Raw genomic sequence first — 19,802 nt, forward strand, 5'->3', positions numbered from 1 at the left:
ACCTCTCTCTACTTTAATTCCTTCAGGGCAAATAGAAAATACTGGTCCATATACCAAAGAATGTGAGTAGTTGGGAAATGCACATTCAGTAGCTATTATTGCATCACTGCTGTTAAGACTGCCCTGGCTTTATAATTTTACAAATGGCAGGGCATTATTTGTGATGGAATGATCATTTCTAATTCCTCATGTTCATGTTTTTTCACACTGAAATTGCAGGACTGTGAAAAATGAATGCATCTTCAATGGAGAGGATATATAAAATATTCAACAAGCAATAAAGTATACACAAGAGATTCTACAGTGCTAATTGACAAAGGTTTCTCTTTCTTGTTTCATAAAATCTGAATATGCTCAAGGTTAAAACATGCAATAACTAAAGACAGTGAACACTTTGACTAACCTCATCATACAGCTAACTGTTTCAAAAGGAAGAACAAATTCCGTACACTGAACTGGCCATTCTGAAGTGCCCAGTCTACATTTTTATCATCTGATTCCTTTCATGAATAAGGAATTGACATATAATTACTGTAAGAAATGATGCAACTTGTTTAACTCCTGAATCCAACAACAGTCACTTAAAACAAACTTGCCTGGTTTGGTAACATATGAGTGAACAGGTTTGGACATTTTATTTTGTTATTTTACTTTTATATCCTATTGGAAGAGTTCATAAGGAAATAACTTAAATATAAATTTTAAAAGATTTTTGTTTTGCTTTGTTTTTTTTTACTATTTTGATATAAAATAGGATATACATGTGAATATAAAACAACTATTGATCCCTCAGTGAATATTTCTTCATACCATATATTTAAGACTACAATTTCTAATTTTTAAATTGGCCCAAAAGGAAGCTGAATGTTCTGAATGTGTTATTTTGTCTAGCTATAGGATGAGTTTTTAAAAATATTAATTCCTCGAGAATCTTATACTGTATGTGTTGATCACAATTGCCCCCTACTCTTCCCAGATCTAACACCCTCTTTCTACTCCCTGCAGCATTATGTCATCTTTTTATTTTTCTCTTTCTAAAAATAACCTACCGAGTCCAATTTGCTTTTATATTCTTACGTGTGGGGCTATACACCTTAAAGAAAACTGACTCTCAGAAGCCACCAATAACAATAACTGCTTAAGGGTGGGCTCACGGGGCCCTCTCCTTCTGTAAGATGATGGATCTTCCTGGTGTTTACTATCATGTTATATCACTCTTTTTTAAAGAAAGATAAGCAACGAAGTTCACTGTTGTATCTGCCTTCTTGGAAGTAAGGAATACTTTGTGGTGTCCATATCATGGTATATTTTCAGAAAAATTAAAAAATTTTAAAAAAATTAAATTAAATTTTAAAAAAATTTTAAAAAATTAAAAAAAAATTAAAAATTAAATAAAAATTAAAAAAATTAAAAAAAAACTTCATAGGACAAAAAAAGTCTTCATAGGACATTCTATAGTAGTTTAATTCTCCCTTTGGGGAAATATAAAATTTTCTGATAGCAATATCAAATCACAGCACATACTTCTAAAATGTTAGCTACCAAAGGAGAATTCATATGCTGAAGACAGGTTAAAGAAACCACTAATAAAAAACAAACAGGTTGATCAATGGAATAGAATTGAAGACCTACAAATAAAGCCACACAACTATGGACACTTGATTTTTGATAAAGAAACTAAAAACATACAGTAAAAAAAAAAGAAAGCATCTTCAACAAATGGTGCTGATCTAACTGGCAGTCTGCATGTAGAAGAATGCCAATTGATCTATACTTATCTCCTTGTACAAAGCTCAAATCCAAGTGGATCAAGGACCTCAACATAAAACCAGACACACTGAATCTAATAAAAGAGAAAGTGGGACATAGCCTGGAATTCATTGGTACAGGAGAAAATTTCCTCAATAGAACACCAATGGCTCAGGCTCTAAGATCAATAATTGATGAATGGGACCTCATGAAATTGAAAGGCTTCAATAAGACAAAATGGCAGCCTACAGATTGGGGAAAAGGTCATCACTAACCCTATATCTGACAGAGGACTGACATCCAAAATGTATAAAGAATTCAAAAAGTTAGTCTCAAAAAAAAAAAACAAAACCCACTTAAAAATGGGGTACAGAGCTAAACAGAAAATCCTGAACAGGAATGGCTAAGAAACACTTAAACATCCTTATTCATCAGGGAAATATAAATCAAAATGATTCTGAGATTCCATGTTCTATCTTTTACTAACAGATCAATGAATTTACTCAAGTTCTTTCAAAAATATACTTTATCATTAATTAAATAGTATCTTGTGGCCTAAAACCCAAGAATCTTACATCACATTACTACTTGCTAAAAATGTTGTGATTTCTCAACTGTTTTTTGCATGCCTTCTTAAATAATCTGGAAGATTTTAAACTTAGAAAAAAAACTTCAAGTGTCATAATTTTATACTTTATATTATGAAACAAGATTAAGAATGATAGCATAATATAATAAAGAAAATGGAGGCCTAAATACATAAATCTCTTCAACTTTCACTCAAACAATATGACCAACAGTCAAGGTTACCTGTGTCAGTGGTGGGCTCAGATGTGAGTGGTTTTGGAGCTGGAGTATTTTTGGGTCTGGCAGCAACCTGAGACGGGGATGAAGGTGTGTTTTCTCCATTAACTACATGTGAACAGCATGAGTTAGGAACAACAGTATTTGTTGATACATGATTATCAATTCCAATAGTACCTTCAACAGCCAACCTTGAAAAAGAAAAAAAGTCTTACTCCAATGAGTTAAATACAATAAACAATATCAGCAGACTTTATATTAAAAAAATACTGACTTTCTATCATTCATGTGGAGTGCTAGAGCAAAGATAAGAGATACTCCCTACTATTGCTACATTAAATTGAGATTAAGAATTGAAACTTGTAAGTTGGGTGTGATGTGTACTTATAACCCCAGCACTTGCGTGGTGAGAGCAGGAGGGCTAGGAGGGCTTAGAGGTCATCCTCAACTGCACTGGAAACTCCAAGTCACTGTGAACACCCACCCACCACCACCCAGTAATGCAATCCTATCAGTCAAGAAACTGAAGCAGAAGGGTCATAAATTTGGAGTGAACAAAATAAAAAAGAGTAAATTAAAAACACGAACTTCATGCTTGGGAAATATTATACCATGTTGCAAAAATACTAAGATAAAGCACTCTACCTGGGAGTTGTCCTTGTTGAAGGGTCTCCATTCTCATGTAAGGCATCACCATTTTGCTGAATTTCTACTAAACATCAGGAAAGAAAGCAACTCAGTTTCTACGTATTTCCAGTCAAAGTTCTTTATTTAAATTAAAGACACATCAGCACAGCTTACTGGTTGGCGAGGAGCTGTGGTTTGTTACAGTTTCTTGCTCAATCACTAATCCATCAAGGACAACTGTCAGTTCCCCAGTTTGCACTATTCCATTCTTGTTTTCCAAGGAAAGTTTTAATTGTTCTTTCACTTTTTCTACTAGAAAAAAGAAAATTCTAGTTTAAAAACATTTGTCACATACAAAAACATGTTTTAGAGATACCTTAGTTAAAGAACTGCTGTATTTCAGAACTTGACAGCACCATTTGGAAGTAACTTTTTGCACTAATATCTGGAGACCCTGTATATACGACAACAGAAATAACACCGTTCAGTTAGCTGAGTAATTCTTCTTAAGCTCTACACTGTTGATACCATCTTTCATCATTTCTGTGAACAGTACAGCCTTCAGAGAACAAGCTAATACTATCTAAATAATCACAACAGCCATGCAAACTTGTTCCTGAGCAGAAGCACAAAGATTCTGTGGATGAGGCACAATTTCATCCTGAGAGTCAAATGTCTTAGTTATCTGCTCTGCCACTTACTAGACATACACAGCTAAGTTAGTCAAGCTTCATTAAGTCTGTTTCCTCAATTTTCATTACAAATTGGAACATTAAGAATTACAAAAAGAGAATAAAAGGAACTTCAAACCCACTGCAGAGTCATAAGCACCATATCAGACATAGTTGGTACTCCATAAATTCAACATGCCATGACAACAGTTTACTGTTTCTTTCCTATAAAGGCCAAATCCTCCTATTATGTCTATTCTGATTTAAATGCAAAGTCCCTTGGATTCAATTTCCATGCAACAAAATCTACATTAAATTTACTCAGGCGTGAGAGAAATTTGTGAAGACAACAGTGTAAGAGGATAACATGTCATATATACAAAAGAAATATGGAATTTTCATGCTTGAGATACATTACATATAGTGAATTAGTAAGTTTGAAATTACTAAAAGTTTAAATACATATCACAAAACAGGGTACATGAATAGATTAATTAGTTTGTTTTGATTATTTAATTTTATAGGTAAACCATAAAATGATTTTTTACTCTGTAAACATAACTTGTCAGTTAATAATTTAGAAAAATAATACTCTTTAAAACTCATTAGGGATCTCTTTATTATCCAATATAGTAACAATTCAATTTATTTTTTTTGTTGTTGTTTTGGGAGATAGGGTCTCTCTATGTAGCCCTGGTTGTCCTGGAACTCACTGTGTACATAGGTGGCTGAGAATTCACAGTGATCTGCCTGCCTTTGCCTCCCACATGCTGCCCTTATCAGTAGAAATTTACTGACATAGACACATGTAAAGGGGAAGCTAGCTGAAGACTCGGGGAAAGGATGGCTATCTATATGTCAAGGTAAGAAGTCTTAGAAGAAAACAACTCTATCACCACCTTGATCAGAAGAAAAGTGAGAAAAAATGCCTCCACTTGTTGAAGATCTGAGTAAAGTGGACAAGACAAAGTCTAGCTCTCAAGGGGCTGAGACAGGAGGACCAGGATCTGAAAGGGTCTGGCTACAGAGTAAGACCCTACCTCCAAACAAAATAGAACAAAAATTTAATGACTGCCTAGGGTAATGACTGGCTAGGATACTACTGCTGTAATTTTTGAAGGCCTCCACTTATAGTAGAAATGTTTATAAAATATTTTTCACCTAAACATATTCTGTTCAAGTCGATCAACTGGATACCTAAGTTTATGCAATTTACGAGGTTTTATCTCAAGTTACATTGACATCACAAGTTTCTTAGAAGATGACTATATAAGATAAATATCTTTACATGGAGGTTAGGTGACTGAATATTTATATGGGGGAATGGGGCTGAGTACACACTAACTTTAGAACAGAGTTAGAAACAAGCTAAATGTGCAGCAATAGGGACATAGATGATGATATCCCGGTAAGATACTATACACTTGAAAAGCCTACTAATTTCTGTGCAGGGACAAATGACCAGGACAAAATAAGTCATGCAATAGCAGATAATTAAATTAGTATAAACCACAGGTAAGACATTTTCTTCCTTAAAATTAGTGTTCAAAAACTATATCAAATGTATCAAAAACTTTCAATTATATGTAGATTTTCAGAAGGACTTCCCTTTTTTTATGTTTTTTTTTTTTTTTTAAATTTTGAAACTAAGGGACAATTTTATTAGAGTTTAGTAGAAAAACAGCCCAGGGCAAGCACATTGTAAATCTCAACAGCTGCCCATAGGCAAGGAATGGAGGCAAGAAGGGAAAGATCCTGGTGTTTGCATTACCAGCATGGAGGTCTCTGCCTCATGGCATCAGGCAACGACATGGTGGGAAGAAGTTTTAGAGAGAGGACAAGAAAGCCCAAGGTAACAGAACGGATCCTTAGGTTCTCCCCAGCATCCAAAACAAAGAGAAAGAACAAAAATCAAAAGCCAGACTCAACCAAACTCATGGCAACTGCATGTTAGCTTGGAGGGGCTGTGTGGGAGCAGGAATTCTGGGAGAAAGGACTGTATCCTACTAAAGGAGTTGAGTAAGGCAAGCCCATCTTCCTAGCGGTGATCCCCTTCTTCCTGAGGGGTGATCCCTTGGTAAGGTGATTGGCAGACCCAACTGATCCATCCAGGTCCGAGTTTCTATTAATCAGAAAATTTCTTCAATTATTTATACTCTAACATTTCCACCTCTGAAGGAGTAACCCTAAAATCATCTGGGGATCACATCAAGGATCAGATTCCCTCAAACTTATGAAGTTTTCTCTTAAAAGGAAAATCATGAACCACAATTCTGGTTTTTAAACCTTCAGTGAACCCCATAATTTGAAATTTGATAAAATTCACAAAGTCTTTCTAAAAAAATGTATAAATCTATGTATATACATGCAAAGTTTTGTATATACTGACAAGAGGCTTAACATTACTGTAGTCAGAACTACTTTAGGAACCCCGATGCTGGAAAGTTTCAGTCATAGAAGCCTGGTACTTAGAGTATGCTGCTGAGTTTTTTAAGAGCAGTAGATGATAAGCTCAGGGGAAACGTATGCTTAAGAACAAGAAAGGAGAACAAGTTGCTGAGTGGTCATCTTTGGAAAGAAGTATAATTTCTATACTCTGTGATTTTTCATTTCTCCATACTTCTAACAATGAACTAATTATCACTGAAAAAATTTAACACTAGAATATTTAATCTAAATAAAGATATCACTGTTAAGGAAAATAAAAATATGCTCAAGGGCCAGAGAAACAGTGAAGAGGAAAGTCCCTGCCTGGTTTGCACAAGGACCTGGGTTTGGGCCCCAGCACTGGGAGGGGAGGTGTTGTCTTGTTTGAGCCAGGAGGAGAGAGGAGATGCTATTTATTTATTCATCCTAGGCCAGCCTGAACTTCACAATTCTTACACCTCAGCCTACTGACTCCTGGAAGTACAGGCATACACCACCATACTTGAATCAAGTCTAAGTATACAAGTAAATAAATAAATGAGTGATGGTATCTGGTACTGAAGTACTCTAGATGATCTACAGCATAGAGAAAGAACAGAAAAATATTGCCTACAGTTTATTATGACAGTTCTAAAAGCAACCACTGGCAATTATAAGTTCTTTATAAGCACAACACTACACTTCACTTCTGGACTTTAGAAAGATGTGTTTAAAGTCTCTTAAATGATGCGTAAAGAAACAAAAGATTAGAAAGCCACTTACATTTTCTGTTGTGTGTTAACAGCACTTGTTTCAAGTCCACTGTTGCTTTTCCTAATAGAGCATCTGCCTTTAAAGTGTGATGACTCCAAACTCGAAACTCCAGGGTGGTCTGTGGGGTCACATTTCTGTATGAATAACATTATAACAAAAATAAACATGTCATCACTGTGTGTGCTAACTCTTCTAAGTTATTTATACTAATTATTTTTCTAAAACCATTAATTGAGTTCAATACTATATAAAACAGTAAACTGGATCAGAAATGAAAAAAAAAAAAAAAAAAAAGAAATGAAAACAACAAATACTTTGTTGTGGCCTTGATAACTACTTCAGGATTCTTGTAGTTAGCAACCTCTGAGCCATATAGAACTCAGTGTCTTACTGAGACCTCAGAAAATCCTCTCCCATAGGAAACTATTTCTAGAGATGTTTTGAATGGCTGACATTAGTTATAATGTTTCTACTACATTCAAATTTATATTTCACATGTCAAATTTATACTTCAAAATGCCAAAATTAAGAATGGCTGACTTTATTTCTATACAAAACAATCAGAGAAAAAAAGGCTATATAGACATAACTGTCTATAAAATAAAAACACAAATTACTATGCTTCCTCTTTGAGAAAGATAAAAAAATTCTTCATATGTTAAATTCTTCCTTAGATAAAGAAAAAACTTCACTACTTGAAGTCTACAAAATACAAAACATAGGACATGTGATTTTCTATTCTTATACACGATACTCACACAATCAGCTGCTCGTCCCACTTTGGATTAGAAGAACTACTGGATTTTGCTGTTTTCTTAATTTCTCCATCTACAATGACTTCAGTATATATTGCTGTTCCAAACCAGTTCTTTTTTCTTTTTAGTTTGGCACTAGAAACTAATAGAAAATGATAATTTACTGGTGAGGGGACACACACACACACGAAACCAAAAAGACAAAAAGAAGCATTACCTATTAGTAAACCAATAAAAACAGAAGTGTTCTTCCACCTCTAGCACATGTCTTACAGGCAAAATGAGAAGCTACTGATGTTTAAAGCCATATAGTTTCTCAGTAACAAACTTACTGACATAATACATCCATTAGAATAAGATGCTTCATTTTAATAGATCCACACTTGTACACACATATCCAAATTAATTTTAAGACATTTTTGTTACTTTACCTAAAGAGCACCTGATCATTAAGTAGTAATCTTCCATTTTTCCCTAATGTCCCTCATTCCATCTCTATAGATTGCCTGTTCCGAAATGTCTGTGTAGTGGGATCTTCATGGCTGCCTTCCTTCAGTTAATATATTTTCAGGTTTAATCAGTGTTGTACCATTCCTCAATACTTTACTGCTTTTTCTGCCAAATACTATTCCATTATTGATATACCACATTGTATTTTTCTGTTAGTTTACAGACATTTAAATTACTTTGCAGCTGTTGTGTCTAAGACTTTCATAAACATTTATGTGCAAGTTTTGCTGTGAGCATGTTTTAATTTGTCTAGGATATATTAGTATTGCCAGGTAGCCCAGTAAGTCTCTGTTGAGTAAATGTCAGGCTATTTTTCCAAATTGGTTCTATTACTTTACACTCCTGTCAAACACAGCAATAGACTCTTAGCTTTCAGTAATCATAAACCCAAATAAATTTTTTTTCTGTAAGTTCCCTTGGCCAGGGTGTTTTATCACAGTAGAAGAAAAGTTGGTGCCAGAGAGTCAACTGTTGCTGTGAAGAACCAAACCACATCATTTCTGGAGGACTGGAGAAAAGTTTGGAACTTTGGGCTAGAAAAGCAGTTGAACACTGTATGCAGAGTTTAATGGGCCATCCTAGCAGGGGCTCAGAAGACAGTAATGCTGACAGCAATGCAGATAGTGAAAACCTCCTCAAAAGCTGTTTCAGAGGTCAACAACACTAACCAATTACGCATATGGCCATTTGTGTGAAATTCTGGCAAAGAATCTGCTTTTTGCCCTTGTCCTAAGAACTTGCCTGAGGCAAAAATTAATTTAAATAATAATTGGCTGATTTTTCTCAACAGAGGCAATTTCAAAGCAGCATAATAATGAATCTGTGATGTGATTATTATTTAGAATGCTTATTCAGGTCTACAATGAAAAATAGCAAATGAGCAAAAATAAATATAAAATGTGCAATTTGGAGAGACAAAGAACAACAGGAGATCCAGTGAAGCAGCCAGGGCTTGTATTGAGATAGACAGATTAACATCATTAAGAAGAAGCCTCCTACTTAGCACTAGATAATGGGAGGGGAGAACTCAGGGCAAGACCCAGTACAACTAAGCTTCCTATTTGTGAAAGACTTTGGCATTTCCTGCTTCTAGAAAGCAACAGACTAACAGCTCTATAGCTAATGTGATATCATCCAAAGCTGGCAGCCTGATCATTCATGGGCTCGTGGCTTTGAAGACATGAATATGTAGGAATAAAGGGGTCATGGATTCTCTCACTTTACAGATAGACAACTGCCAGACTCCAATTATAGAGGGGGCTTGGCATGATGGTAGCTGACAATGTTAAAAAATAAAAGGGCTAGTGGAGTAAACTGGACTAAGGATACAGTTCAGTGGTGGAATGCCTGCCTAGCATGTGCAAGGCCCTGGCTTCAATCTCCAGGACCAAAACTGGGGAAAAAAAGGGTTCCAACTAGCATCCTCGTAAGTAAGACAAAGTACTGGTTCCTCAGACCTGTCCCTTCTGTATAATTAGAAGTACTATTTTTTTATTATTCAAGTTATTGTGAAATCAAGATCATGGGTTTTACAAAATGATTTTTACTTCAAAACAGACTAAATAATGATAATGTCAAGGCAAGGAAAAAAAAATAGAATATGAAGGCAAGACACTAAATCCCAGTGCTGCCCAACATCAGTTCAACATCATTCTATACGTCTCAAAAGCATCACTTATAAAATACACTTGCCTAATTGTGTATGCAAAATCCAATTTCACCTAAGCATCACAACACTACATCATTACTAAAATCACTTACCCGTTACCTTTAGCTGCAACCTTCTATTGTGGTTATCACTACTGTCAGACCTTGGTGAAGCAGTGGCCATGTCCCAAAATTCACCTTGACTCTACACACACACAAAAAAAAGATAACTTGTTCATGTGTCAGGAAATTTCAATTTTCAAGATGATTAAAACTGGTCATTTAGATCAATGAAAATTAGACCATCACAAGTTCTCAGTTGTCTTTCATTTAAAATTAAGACAGTATAGAAACATTATATAAGAGTGTGACCAATTAACCATATCCGAGTGAATTTGAACAACAATGCAAATGATAACACTAAGAATCAGGATCACATGTTGATGTAAAAATGAATATATACATATGTTCAGATACTTATTATATATTTATGCGCTATTGAAATCTCCTGAGTATGTAGTCCTTTATTCTTGAGTATTTCAGTGTGTATTTCCTAAGGATAAAAACTTTCTCCTAAATAATCTCAGTAAAATAATCATCATGTTAAGTAAAATTTAAACTGTACATTTAACCAAGAATTTTTGTTTAAAAAAAATAAATAAATAAATAAAGCAAAACTAACTATACTTTTCTTCTACATAGCAAATATCTCAAGGCTTAACCTTTAACCAACTAAACTCTACACACACTTGGAGTGTAATGTGATTTTTTAAAAAAATTTTTCATGTGTACGGTGGTTTTGCTTGCATGTATGTGTAATGTGCCACATGCATACAGTGCCCATGTAGGCTAGACAAGGGTGTCAAATCCCCTAGCACTCAAGTTAAAGAAGGTTGTAAGCTGCCACATGGATGCTGGGGACTAAAACTAGATCCTGTGGAAGAGCAACCAGTGCTCCTAACCACTGACCCATCTCTCCAGCCCTCAATTGCTGCAAAAATGTTTAGAAGGCAGACTGAACACAGAATGAGCTGATCTACAACTAACGATGTAACACGGGCTAGAAAGCTGACTCAGTGGTTGCAGAGGATCAAGGTTCTATTCAAAGAACCCACACAGTGGCTCACAACCACCCATAACTCCTGTTTAAGGAAATCTAATGTCCTCTTATGTCCTCCAATGGGCAACAGACATACATACAGTGTTCCTATACACATACAGGCATAAAATAAATACATAAAATAGATATCTTTAAAATAAATGATATAATGTAACTGCTCCAAGTCTCTTTGGGGAACACATAAGGCATGGAGAATCTGCTGAGAAACCAAAAAAGTATTGCCAACAGAAGGCCTTTACTTCAAGAAATGAAAAAGAGCATGTTTCATACAATTATCAGAAGGATGATCTGAGGAGTTAGAAAGAGAGGGATGAACAAAGAAGCTAAACATACAAGTAAATCTATATATATTGCCTAAAATTTATGAACCTTTTATTATAATTTTAATTACATTTAAATGTAGAAGACTAGAACAGAGATAAAAAAATCACTGCTCACCAGAGGTACTACAATCTGGTTGAACATTATACTATAGAAATTTCTTGACAGATTTTCAAGGTTGGTCATAAAGAAATAGAAGGATAGTTTCCAAATTATAAAGGAAAATAAAGAATGAAAAAATCAACCAAAATGATTAGAAATCACAAATAAGAATTCAAATACAGAAACAGAATTATAGAAACAGATTAGTGTAAAGAACCATATAAAGTAGAGACACTGATAATAATGAAAACAAAAATAAACACACAAATAAGAAGGTTGGGATTCCAGCAAGAAGAAAACAGTATTATCAAGGAAAATGAAACAAGGCTCTGTTCAGTTAGAAGACATGAAGTCAAATTAGAATGCTTTAAAAACAAGCAAGCTTACATATTCTTTCTCCCATACAGTGACCTCAACAAGAAAAAAAATCAAGGGGAATCCTACTTTTTGATAGACAACTTGCTAAATATGCCTCAAACTAATTAGCTGAAGTAATAGAATGGCTGACCTAGGAACAGATGTCTCAACTTCTTGGCACAGTGATGAAGACAGCAGGTATAAGACATCTCCAATTGACTGCTACATCCTGCCCATTATTCTACGGGTGGTTTAAAAATCCAATATTAGCCAGTGTCATCTTCACAACTTTAGACATTACACTGCTTTCCAGGGAATTTGATTTGTGATGGGATAGATACCTCCATTAAAGCATCCATTGGAGCATTAAGTATCAGTCAATTAACTACATGAGCCCAACAACCTAGAGAAGTCAGAAGGCTTTGATTACTTCAGTTTTTACTTTTGTAAGATAAGGTATTGCTGTATAGCTTTAATTGTCCTGGAACTACTATGCAGACCAGGCTAGACTCAAAACTCAGAGATCCATCTACCTCTGTCTTCTGAATGCTGGGATGAAATAAATTAATTTTAAGGACCAGGATTCTATACTTACTGACTTTAGCATCAATGAAGTCTTTAAGTAATAGAGTAAGTTGATACTGCTAATGATGTACAGGACAAAGACAGGGACAAGCGATTGATTTTTTTGGCCATTATTGAATTCAAAATAAGGATTAAACAAATAAAGAATAGACAGTCAATTCTACCAAAGAGAGCTTTGGTAAGTCTCAAACCTAGAAGAGTCAATACTCTCAAAACTTTGAAGGCAAATGAGTGTTATGGAGACAACAGATATACAGATTGCTACAATGACTGAGGTCGTAATACTAAGATACTGGGGTTGACTCCAGGAAGAGCACTTGGCAGGTGTCTCCTGAAGCAAGAGCAAGTGTGGACCACTAAAATGCCCATGGCAGATGGCACAATTCTGCTATGAAACTCCAAAGACAGTGACCCATGGGATCATTACAAGAATGGTATGATTTCAGGGTTTTTTATAGTGACAGGCCCTCTCACCAACAGTTGTACATGATACAAGTAGGATGCCAGACACTCACTGCTACCAAAGACCAACCTGGAACAGTAACTTCTGAGTTTACTCTCATACCAAATATTATTACAGACATGAATACTCATAGGAGCAAGCAAAGCAAAATCCAACTTTATTAAAAAAAAAACTGAAGAAAATAAGGGAAAGTAAATGGAAGTCTCAAAAGTGGCAGAGATGCCAAGAGAGGAAATGTTGAACTTCTTTGTCTTGTGGTTTTTATAGAACTATGACAAAAACTGGGCAAGAGATGAGATATTCACTATGAGATTGGTTATTCCTCTGGGCTATCACAGGCTGACCCATTGGAGGGCTCTAGGCATGTTCCCTGTCTCAACCAAAGAGATGACCATTATCTGTTCACATGAAGTTCACCAGTGACAAGTACCCCCAAATCTGCTTTTTCCTCAACTTCAGCTTTGAAAGTTGTTGACCTTGACTGTCTACTAGTTAGTTATTACTGGCTAGTGTTACTACCTCCAGTCCTATAGGTATCTCAGCGGTATTAATTACACTAAGCTTTTTTTGTTCCTCAGATCAATCAGAAAATAGCTACAGATGTTGTTCTTAACTCCTGATTTATAAATCAGGTCTGGGTCTCTTTTCTAATATAAGTAGAGGCTTTCTTAGAAATTATTTTTACTTTGTCTGTTATAACTGGCTACATTAGAGCAAGAACATGTAAAACAGCAATAGTGGACAGCATACATTCTCAGGAATGAGGACAAGACTCACAAAAGATAGCCTGCCAGTCTACCAATACTGGCCTGCCTATCTGTTTTGTTCCTATGTCTCCTAGGCTATCTCATACTCAAGTTTGTTTTTTAGCCCTTGTATTTCTGATAAGCTGTTTTAACACTAACCTTCCTTCCTTTTAACATCAGCTCTGTTTTTCATTTGCAACACTTATGAGCTACTTGCAGTTTTCATAATGGCCTTTTTCCCTTATTACCTACAAAGATCCAGATCATGAATCAGTAATACACATCCCTTTCAAAAACCTCAAATGTGAAGCTTCAGGTTACTCCTAAGTAAAATGACTCCTGCTGACACCTCCCAATCCAGCCCAGCAACTTTGTATTGTGAAAGACAACACCTGATGACTAAGTGGAAAGCAAGAAGCAGAAGAGCAAGAGAACAGAGCTACTTTTTTTTCTCTGTTTTAGAATTTTGTTCATTGAATAAATCATAATGGCAAGTTTCAAATGAAAAAAGATGAATGCAAACAAAAATATTACTTGTAAGTCTGTGGAATGCCAAAACAAAAAGCTATGCTTAAAAAAAAAAAAAGTATACATAGCATTATCAAGTGATCTAGGAAAAGGAATTTGAAGTCCTGAGTTAATTACACACAATTAACCTGAAGAAAACAATAAAGAGATGATACTGGGCCCCTGCCTGGTCCTCTGGGCTGGAGCAGACACAGAGTCGGTCTGCTCCTGTCCTGTTGAGAAACTGAATCCTGAGTCATTCAGGAGCCACTGCACTCAGAGCAGCTGGTAAGAACTCCATCTCACTCCCTAAGGCCCAGAGATACATCTGGGAGCCAGGGACATTCAGGGCACAGCAGCTACCCAAACCCCGCCCCTCTGGAATTCCACTTCCCTTCCGCCCTTGCCTGGTCCTTTGGGCTGGAGCAGACACAGAGTTGGTCTGCTTCTGTCCTGTGGAGAAACTGAATCCTGAGTCATCGAGGACCCACTGCACTCAGAGCAGAAGGATTTCCAGATCCAAGAGGTGGCCTGAGACCCAGGAGTTCTTCCACCCAGGAGATTAGGAGCATAAGACCACAGAGACCTCTGGACTCTGAGGAGCTCTGAAATAAGCAAGATAACTGGAAATACAGACTCCAGTTTTACAGAGTGAGGGCAGGTACCACTAGAGTTAACCAGATGGGGAAAGGCAAGCGCAAGAACATAAGCAACGGAAACCAAAGTTTCTTGGCATCATCAGTGCCCAGTTCTCCCAATATAGCAAGCCCTGAACACCCCATCACACCTGAAAAGCAGGATTCAGAATTAAAATCACTTCTCATGATGATGATAGAGGATTATAAGAAGGAATTAAGTAACTCCCTTAAAGAAATACAGGAGAGTACAAGTAAACAGATAGAAGCCCTTAAAGAGGAATCACAGAAATCCCTTAAAGAAATGGAAGAAAACACAAAGAAGGAATTAAACAAAAACATTCAGGATCTGAAACTAGAAATAGAAACAATAAAGAAAGTTCAAAGGGAGACAACCATGGAGATAGAAAACCTAAGAAAGAGATCAGGAGTCACAGACGCAAGCATCACCAACCGAATACAAGAGATAGAAGAGAGAATCTCAAATGCAGAAGATACGGTGGAAAATATTGACACAGTTGTCAAAGAAAATGAAAAACGCAAAAAACTCCTAACTCAAAACATCCAGGAAATCCAGGACACAATGAGAAGACCAAACCTAAGGATAATAGGTATAGATGAGAATGAAGATTCCCAACTTAAAGGGCCAGTAAATATCTTCAACAAAATCATTGAGGAAAATTTCCCTAACCTAAAGAACAAGATGCCCATAAACATACAAGAAGCCTACAGAACACCAAATAGACTAGACCAGAAAAGAAATACCTCCCGTCACATAATAATCAAAACATCAGATGCACAAAACAAAGAAAAAATACTAAAAGCAGTAAGGGAAAAAGGTCAAGTAACATATAAAGGCAGACCTATAAGAATTACACCAGACTTCTCACCAGAGACTATAAAAGCCAGAAGAGCCTGGACTGACATCATACAGACACTAAGAGAACACAATTGCCAGCCCAGACTACTATACCCAGCAAAACTCTCAATCACTATAGATGGTGAAACCAAGATATTCCATGACAAAACCAAATTTGCACAATATCTTCCCACAAACCCAGCACTTCAAAGGATAATTGATGGAAAACGCCAACACAAGGAGGGAAACTACAACCTAGAAAAAGCAAGGAAGTAATCTTCCAACAACCCCAAAAGAAGATAACTATACAAACATAACTTTACCTCTAATAACAAAAATAACAGGAAGCCACAATCATTTTTCCTTAATATCTCTTAACATCAATGGTCTCAATTCCCCAATAAAAAGACGCAGACTAGCAGACTGGATACACAAACAAGACCCAGAATTTTGCTGCATACAAGAAACACACCTCAGTGACAAAGACAGACACTACCTCAGAATAAAAGGGTGGAAAACAATTTTTCAAGCCAATGGTCCCAAGAAACAAGCTGGAGTAGCCATTCTAATATCAAATAAAATCGACTTTCATCCAAAATTAATCAAAAAAGATAAGGAAGGACACTTCATACTCATCAAAGGAAAAATCTACCAAGGTGAACTCTCAATTCTGAACATCTATGCTCCAAATGCAAGGGCACCTACATACATAAAAGAAACTTTACTAAAGCTCAAAACACACATTACACCTCACACAATAATAGTGGGGGATTTCAACACCCCACTGTCAGCAATGGACAGATCATGGAAACAGAAACTAAACAGAGACACTTTGAAATTAACAGAAGTTATGAACCAAATGGACTTAACAGACATCTATAGAACATTTCATCCTAAAACAAAAGAATATACCTTTTTCTCAGCACCTCATGGTACCTTCTCCAAAATAGACCATATAATTGGTCACAAAACAAGCCTCTACAGATACAAAAAGATTGAAATAATTCCTTGCATCTTATCAGATCACCACGGACTAAGACTGGTCTTTAATAATGACAAAACCAATGGAAAACCCACGTGCACATGGAAACTGAACAACTCTCTACTCAATGATGACTTGGTCAAGGAAGAAATAAAGAAAGAAATAAAAGACTTTTTAGAATTCAATGAAAATGAGAAGACATCATACCAAAACTTGTGGGACTCCATGAAGGCAGTGCTAAGAGGAAAGCTCATAGCTCTAAGTGCCTACAAAAAGAAACTGGAAAGAGCACACACTAACAAGTTGACTGCACAACTAAAAGCTCTAGAACAAAAAGAAGCAAATACACCCAGGAGGAGTAGAAGGCAGGAAATAATCAAACTCAGGGCTGAAATCAACCAAATAGAAACAGAAAGAACAATACAAAATATCAATAAAACCAGGAGTTGGTTCTTTGAGAAAATCAACAAGATAGATAAACCCTTAGCCAGATTAACCAGAGGGCACAGAGACAGTATCCAAATTAATAAAATCAGAACTGAAAAGGGAGACATAACAACAGAAACTGAAGAAATTCAAAAAATCATCAGATCCTACTACAAAGGCCTATACTCAACAAAACTGGAAAACCTGGATGAAATGGACAATTTCCTAGACAGATACCAGGTACCGAAGTTAAACCAGGAGCAGATAAACCATCTAAATAGTCCCATAACCCCTCAGGAAATAGCAGCAGTCATCAAAAGCCTCCCCACTAAAAAAAGCCCAGGACCAGATGGTTTTAGTGCTGAATTCTATCAGACCTTCAAGGAAGACCTAATACCAATTCTCTTCAAACTATTCCACAAAATAGAGACAGAAGGAACACTACCCAATTCGTTCTATGAAGCTACAATTACACTCATACCCAAACCCCACAAGGACCTGACAAAGAAAGAGAACTTCAGACCAATCTCCCTTATGAACATCGATGCAAAAATACTCAATAAAATTCTAGCAAACCGAATCCAAGACCACATCAAAACAATCATCCATCATGATCAAGTAGGTTTTATCCCAGGAATGCAGGGATGGTTCAATATTCGGAAATCCATCAATGTAATCCACTATATAAACAAACTTAAAGAAAAAAACCATATGATTATCTCACTAGATGCTGAGAAAGCATTTGACAAAATTCAACATCCCTTCATGATAAAAGTCTTGGAAAGATCAGGAATTCAAGGCCCCTACCTAAACATAGTAAAAGCAATTTACAGCAAACCAGTAGCCAACATCAAGCTAAATGGAGAGAAACTTGAAGCAATCCCACTAAGATCAGGGACTAGACAAGGCTGCCCACTCTCCCCCTACCTATTCAATATAGTACTGGAAGTCTTAGCCAGAGCAATTAGACAACAAAAAGAAGTCAAAGGGATACAAATAGGAAAGGAAGAAGTCAAAATATCGCTATTTGCAGATGATATGATAGTATACTTAAGTGACCCCCAAACTTCCACCAGAGAACTCCTAAACCTGATAAACAACTTCAGCAAAGTGGCTGGTTATAAAATCAACTCAAACAAATCAGTAGCCTTCCTCTACATGAAAGATAAACAGACTGAAAAAGAAATTAGGGAAATGACACCCTTCACAATAGTTGCAAATAATATAAAATACCTTGGTGTGAATCTAACCAAGCAAGTGAAAGACCTGTATGACAAGAACTTCAAGTCTCTGAAGAAAGAAATTGAAGAAGATCTCAGAAGATGGAAAGATCTCCCATGCTCATGGATTGGCAGGATTAATATAATAAAAATGGCCATCTTGCCAAAAGCAATCTACAGATTCAATGCAATCCCCATTAAAATCCCAACTCAATTCTTCACAGAGTTAGAAAAGGAAATTCTCAAATTCATATGGAATAACAAAAAACCCAGGATAGCGAAAACTATTCTCAACAATAAAAGAACTTCTGGAGGAATTACCATCCCTGACCTCAAGCTGTACTACAGAGCAATAGTGATAAAAACTACCTGGTATTGGTACAGAGACAGGCAGGAAGATCAATGGAATAGAATTGAAGACCCAGAAATGAACCCACACTCCTATGGTCACTTGATCTTTGACAAAGGAGCTAAAACTGTCCAGTGGAAAAAGGACAGCATTTTCAACAAATGGTGCTGGTTCAACTGGAAGACAACATGTAGAAGAATGAAAATTGATCCATTCTTATCCCCTTGTACAAAGCTCAAGTCTAAGTGGATAAAGGACCTCCACATAAAACCAGATACACTGAAACTAATAGAAGAGAAGGTGGGGAAAAGCCTCGAATACTTGGGCACAGGGGAAAAGTTCCTGAACAGAACTCCAATGGCATATGCTCTAAGATCGAGAATTGACAAATGGGACTTCATAAAATTGCAAAGTTTCTGTAAGGCAAAGGACACTGTCAATAGGACAAAACGACAACCAACAAATTGGGAAAAGATCTTTACCAATCCTTCATCTGATAGAGGGCTAATATCCAATATATACAAAGAACTCAAGAAATTAGACTCCAGACAACCAAATTACCCTATTAAAAAATGGGGTATAGAGCTTAACAAAGAATTTTCAATGGAAGAAACTCGAATGGCCGAGAAGCATCTAAAGAAATGTTCAGCATCCTTAGTCGTCAGGGAAATGCAAATCAAAACAACCCTGAGATTCCATCTCACACCAGTCAGAATGGCTAAGATTAAAAACTCAGGTGATAGTAGATGCTGGCGAGGGTGTGGAGAAAGAGGAACACTCCTCCATTGTTGGTGGGACTGCAAGATGGTGCAACCACTTTGGAAATCAGTCTGGCGGTTCCTCAGAAAATTGGACATAGCATTACCTGAGGATCCAGCTATACCACTCCTAGGCATATACCCAGAAGATGCTCGAACATATAACAAGGACATATGCTCAACTATGTTCATAGCAGCCTTATTTATAATAGCCAGGAGCTGGAAAGAACCCAGATGTCCTTCAACTGAGGAATGGATTCAAAAAATGTGGTATATTTACACAATGGAGTATTACTCAGCTATTAAAAACAATGAATTCGAGAGGTTCCTAGGTAAATGGATGGAACTAGAAATTATCATCCTGAGTGAGGTAAGCCAATCACAAAAGAACACACATGGTATTCACTCACTGATTATTGGATATTAGCC

At 36.3% G+C, this 19,802-nt stretch overlaps 1 protein-coding gene across 2 annotated transcripts in view; it reads right to left on the reverse strand.

The window, feature by feature from the left end:
• Nucleotides 1–19,802, reverse strand: part of Wwp1 (WW domain containing E3 ubiquitin protein ligase 1) — a 101,447-nt gene that overhangs the window by 51,138 nt on the left and 30,507 nt on the right. For both annotated transcript variants that reach the window (XM_028780182.1, XM_028780190.1), the window contains exons 3-8: nt 10,058–10,148; nt 7,790–7,928; nt 7,041–7,165; nt 3,355–3,492; nt 3,199–3,265; nt 2,560–2,744 (exon numbers count right to left, since the gene is read on the reverse strand). In XM_028780182.1, coding sequence (XP_028636015.1) covers nt 2,560–2,744; nt 3,199–3,265; nt 3,355–3,492; nt 7,041–7,165; nt 7,790–7,928; nt 10,058–10,127 — 724 coding nt within the window. In that variant the 5' untranslated portion in view covers nt 10,128–10,148. The remainder of the gene's footprint in view (nt 1–2,559; nt 2,745–3,198; nt 3,266–3,354; nt 3,493–7,040; nt 7,166–7,789; nt 7,929–10,057; nt 10,149–19,802) is intronic.

The sequence above is a fragment of the Grammomys surdaster genome, unplaced genomic scaffold (assembly GCF_004785775.1).
Source record: "Grammomys surdaster isolate TR1022 unplaced genomic scaffold, NIH_TR_1.0 97, whole genome shotgun sequence".
NCBI lineage: Eukaryota > Metazoa > Chordata > Mammalia > Rodentia > Muridae > Grammomys > Grammomys surdaster.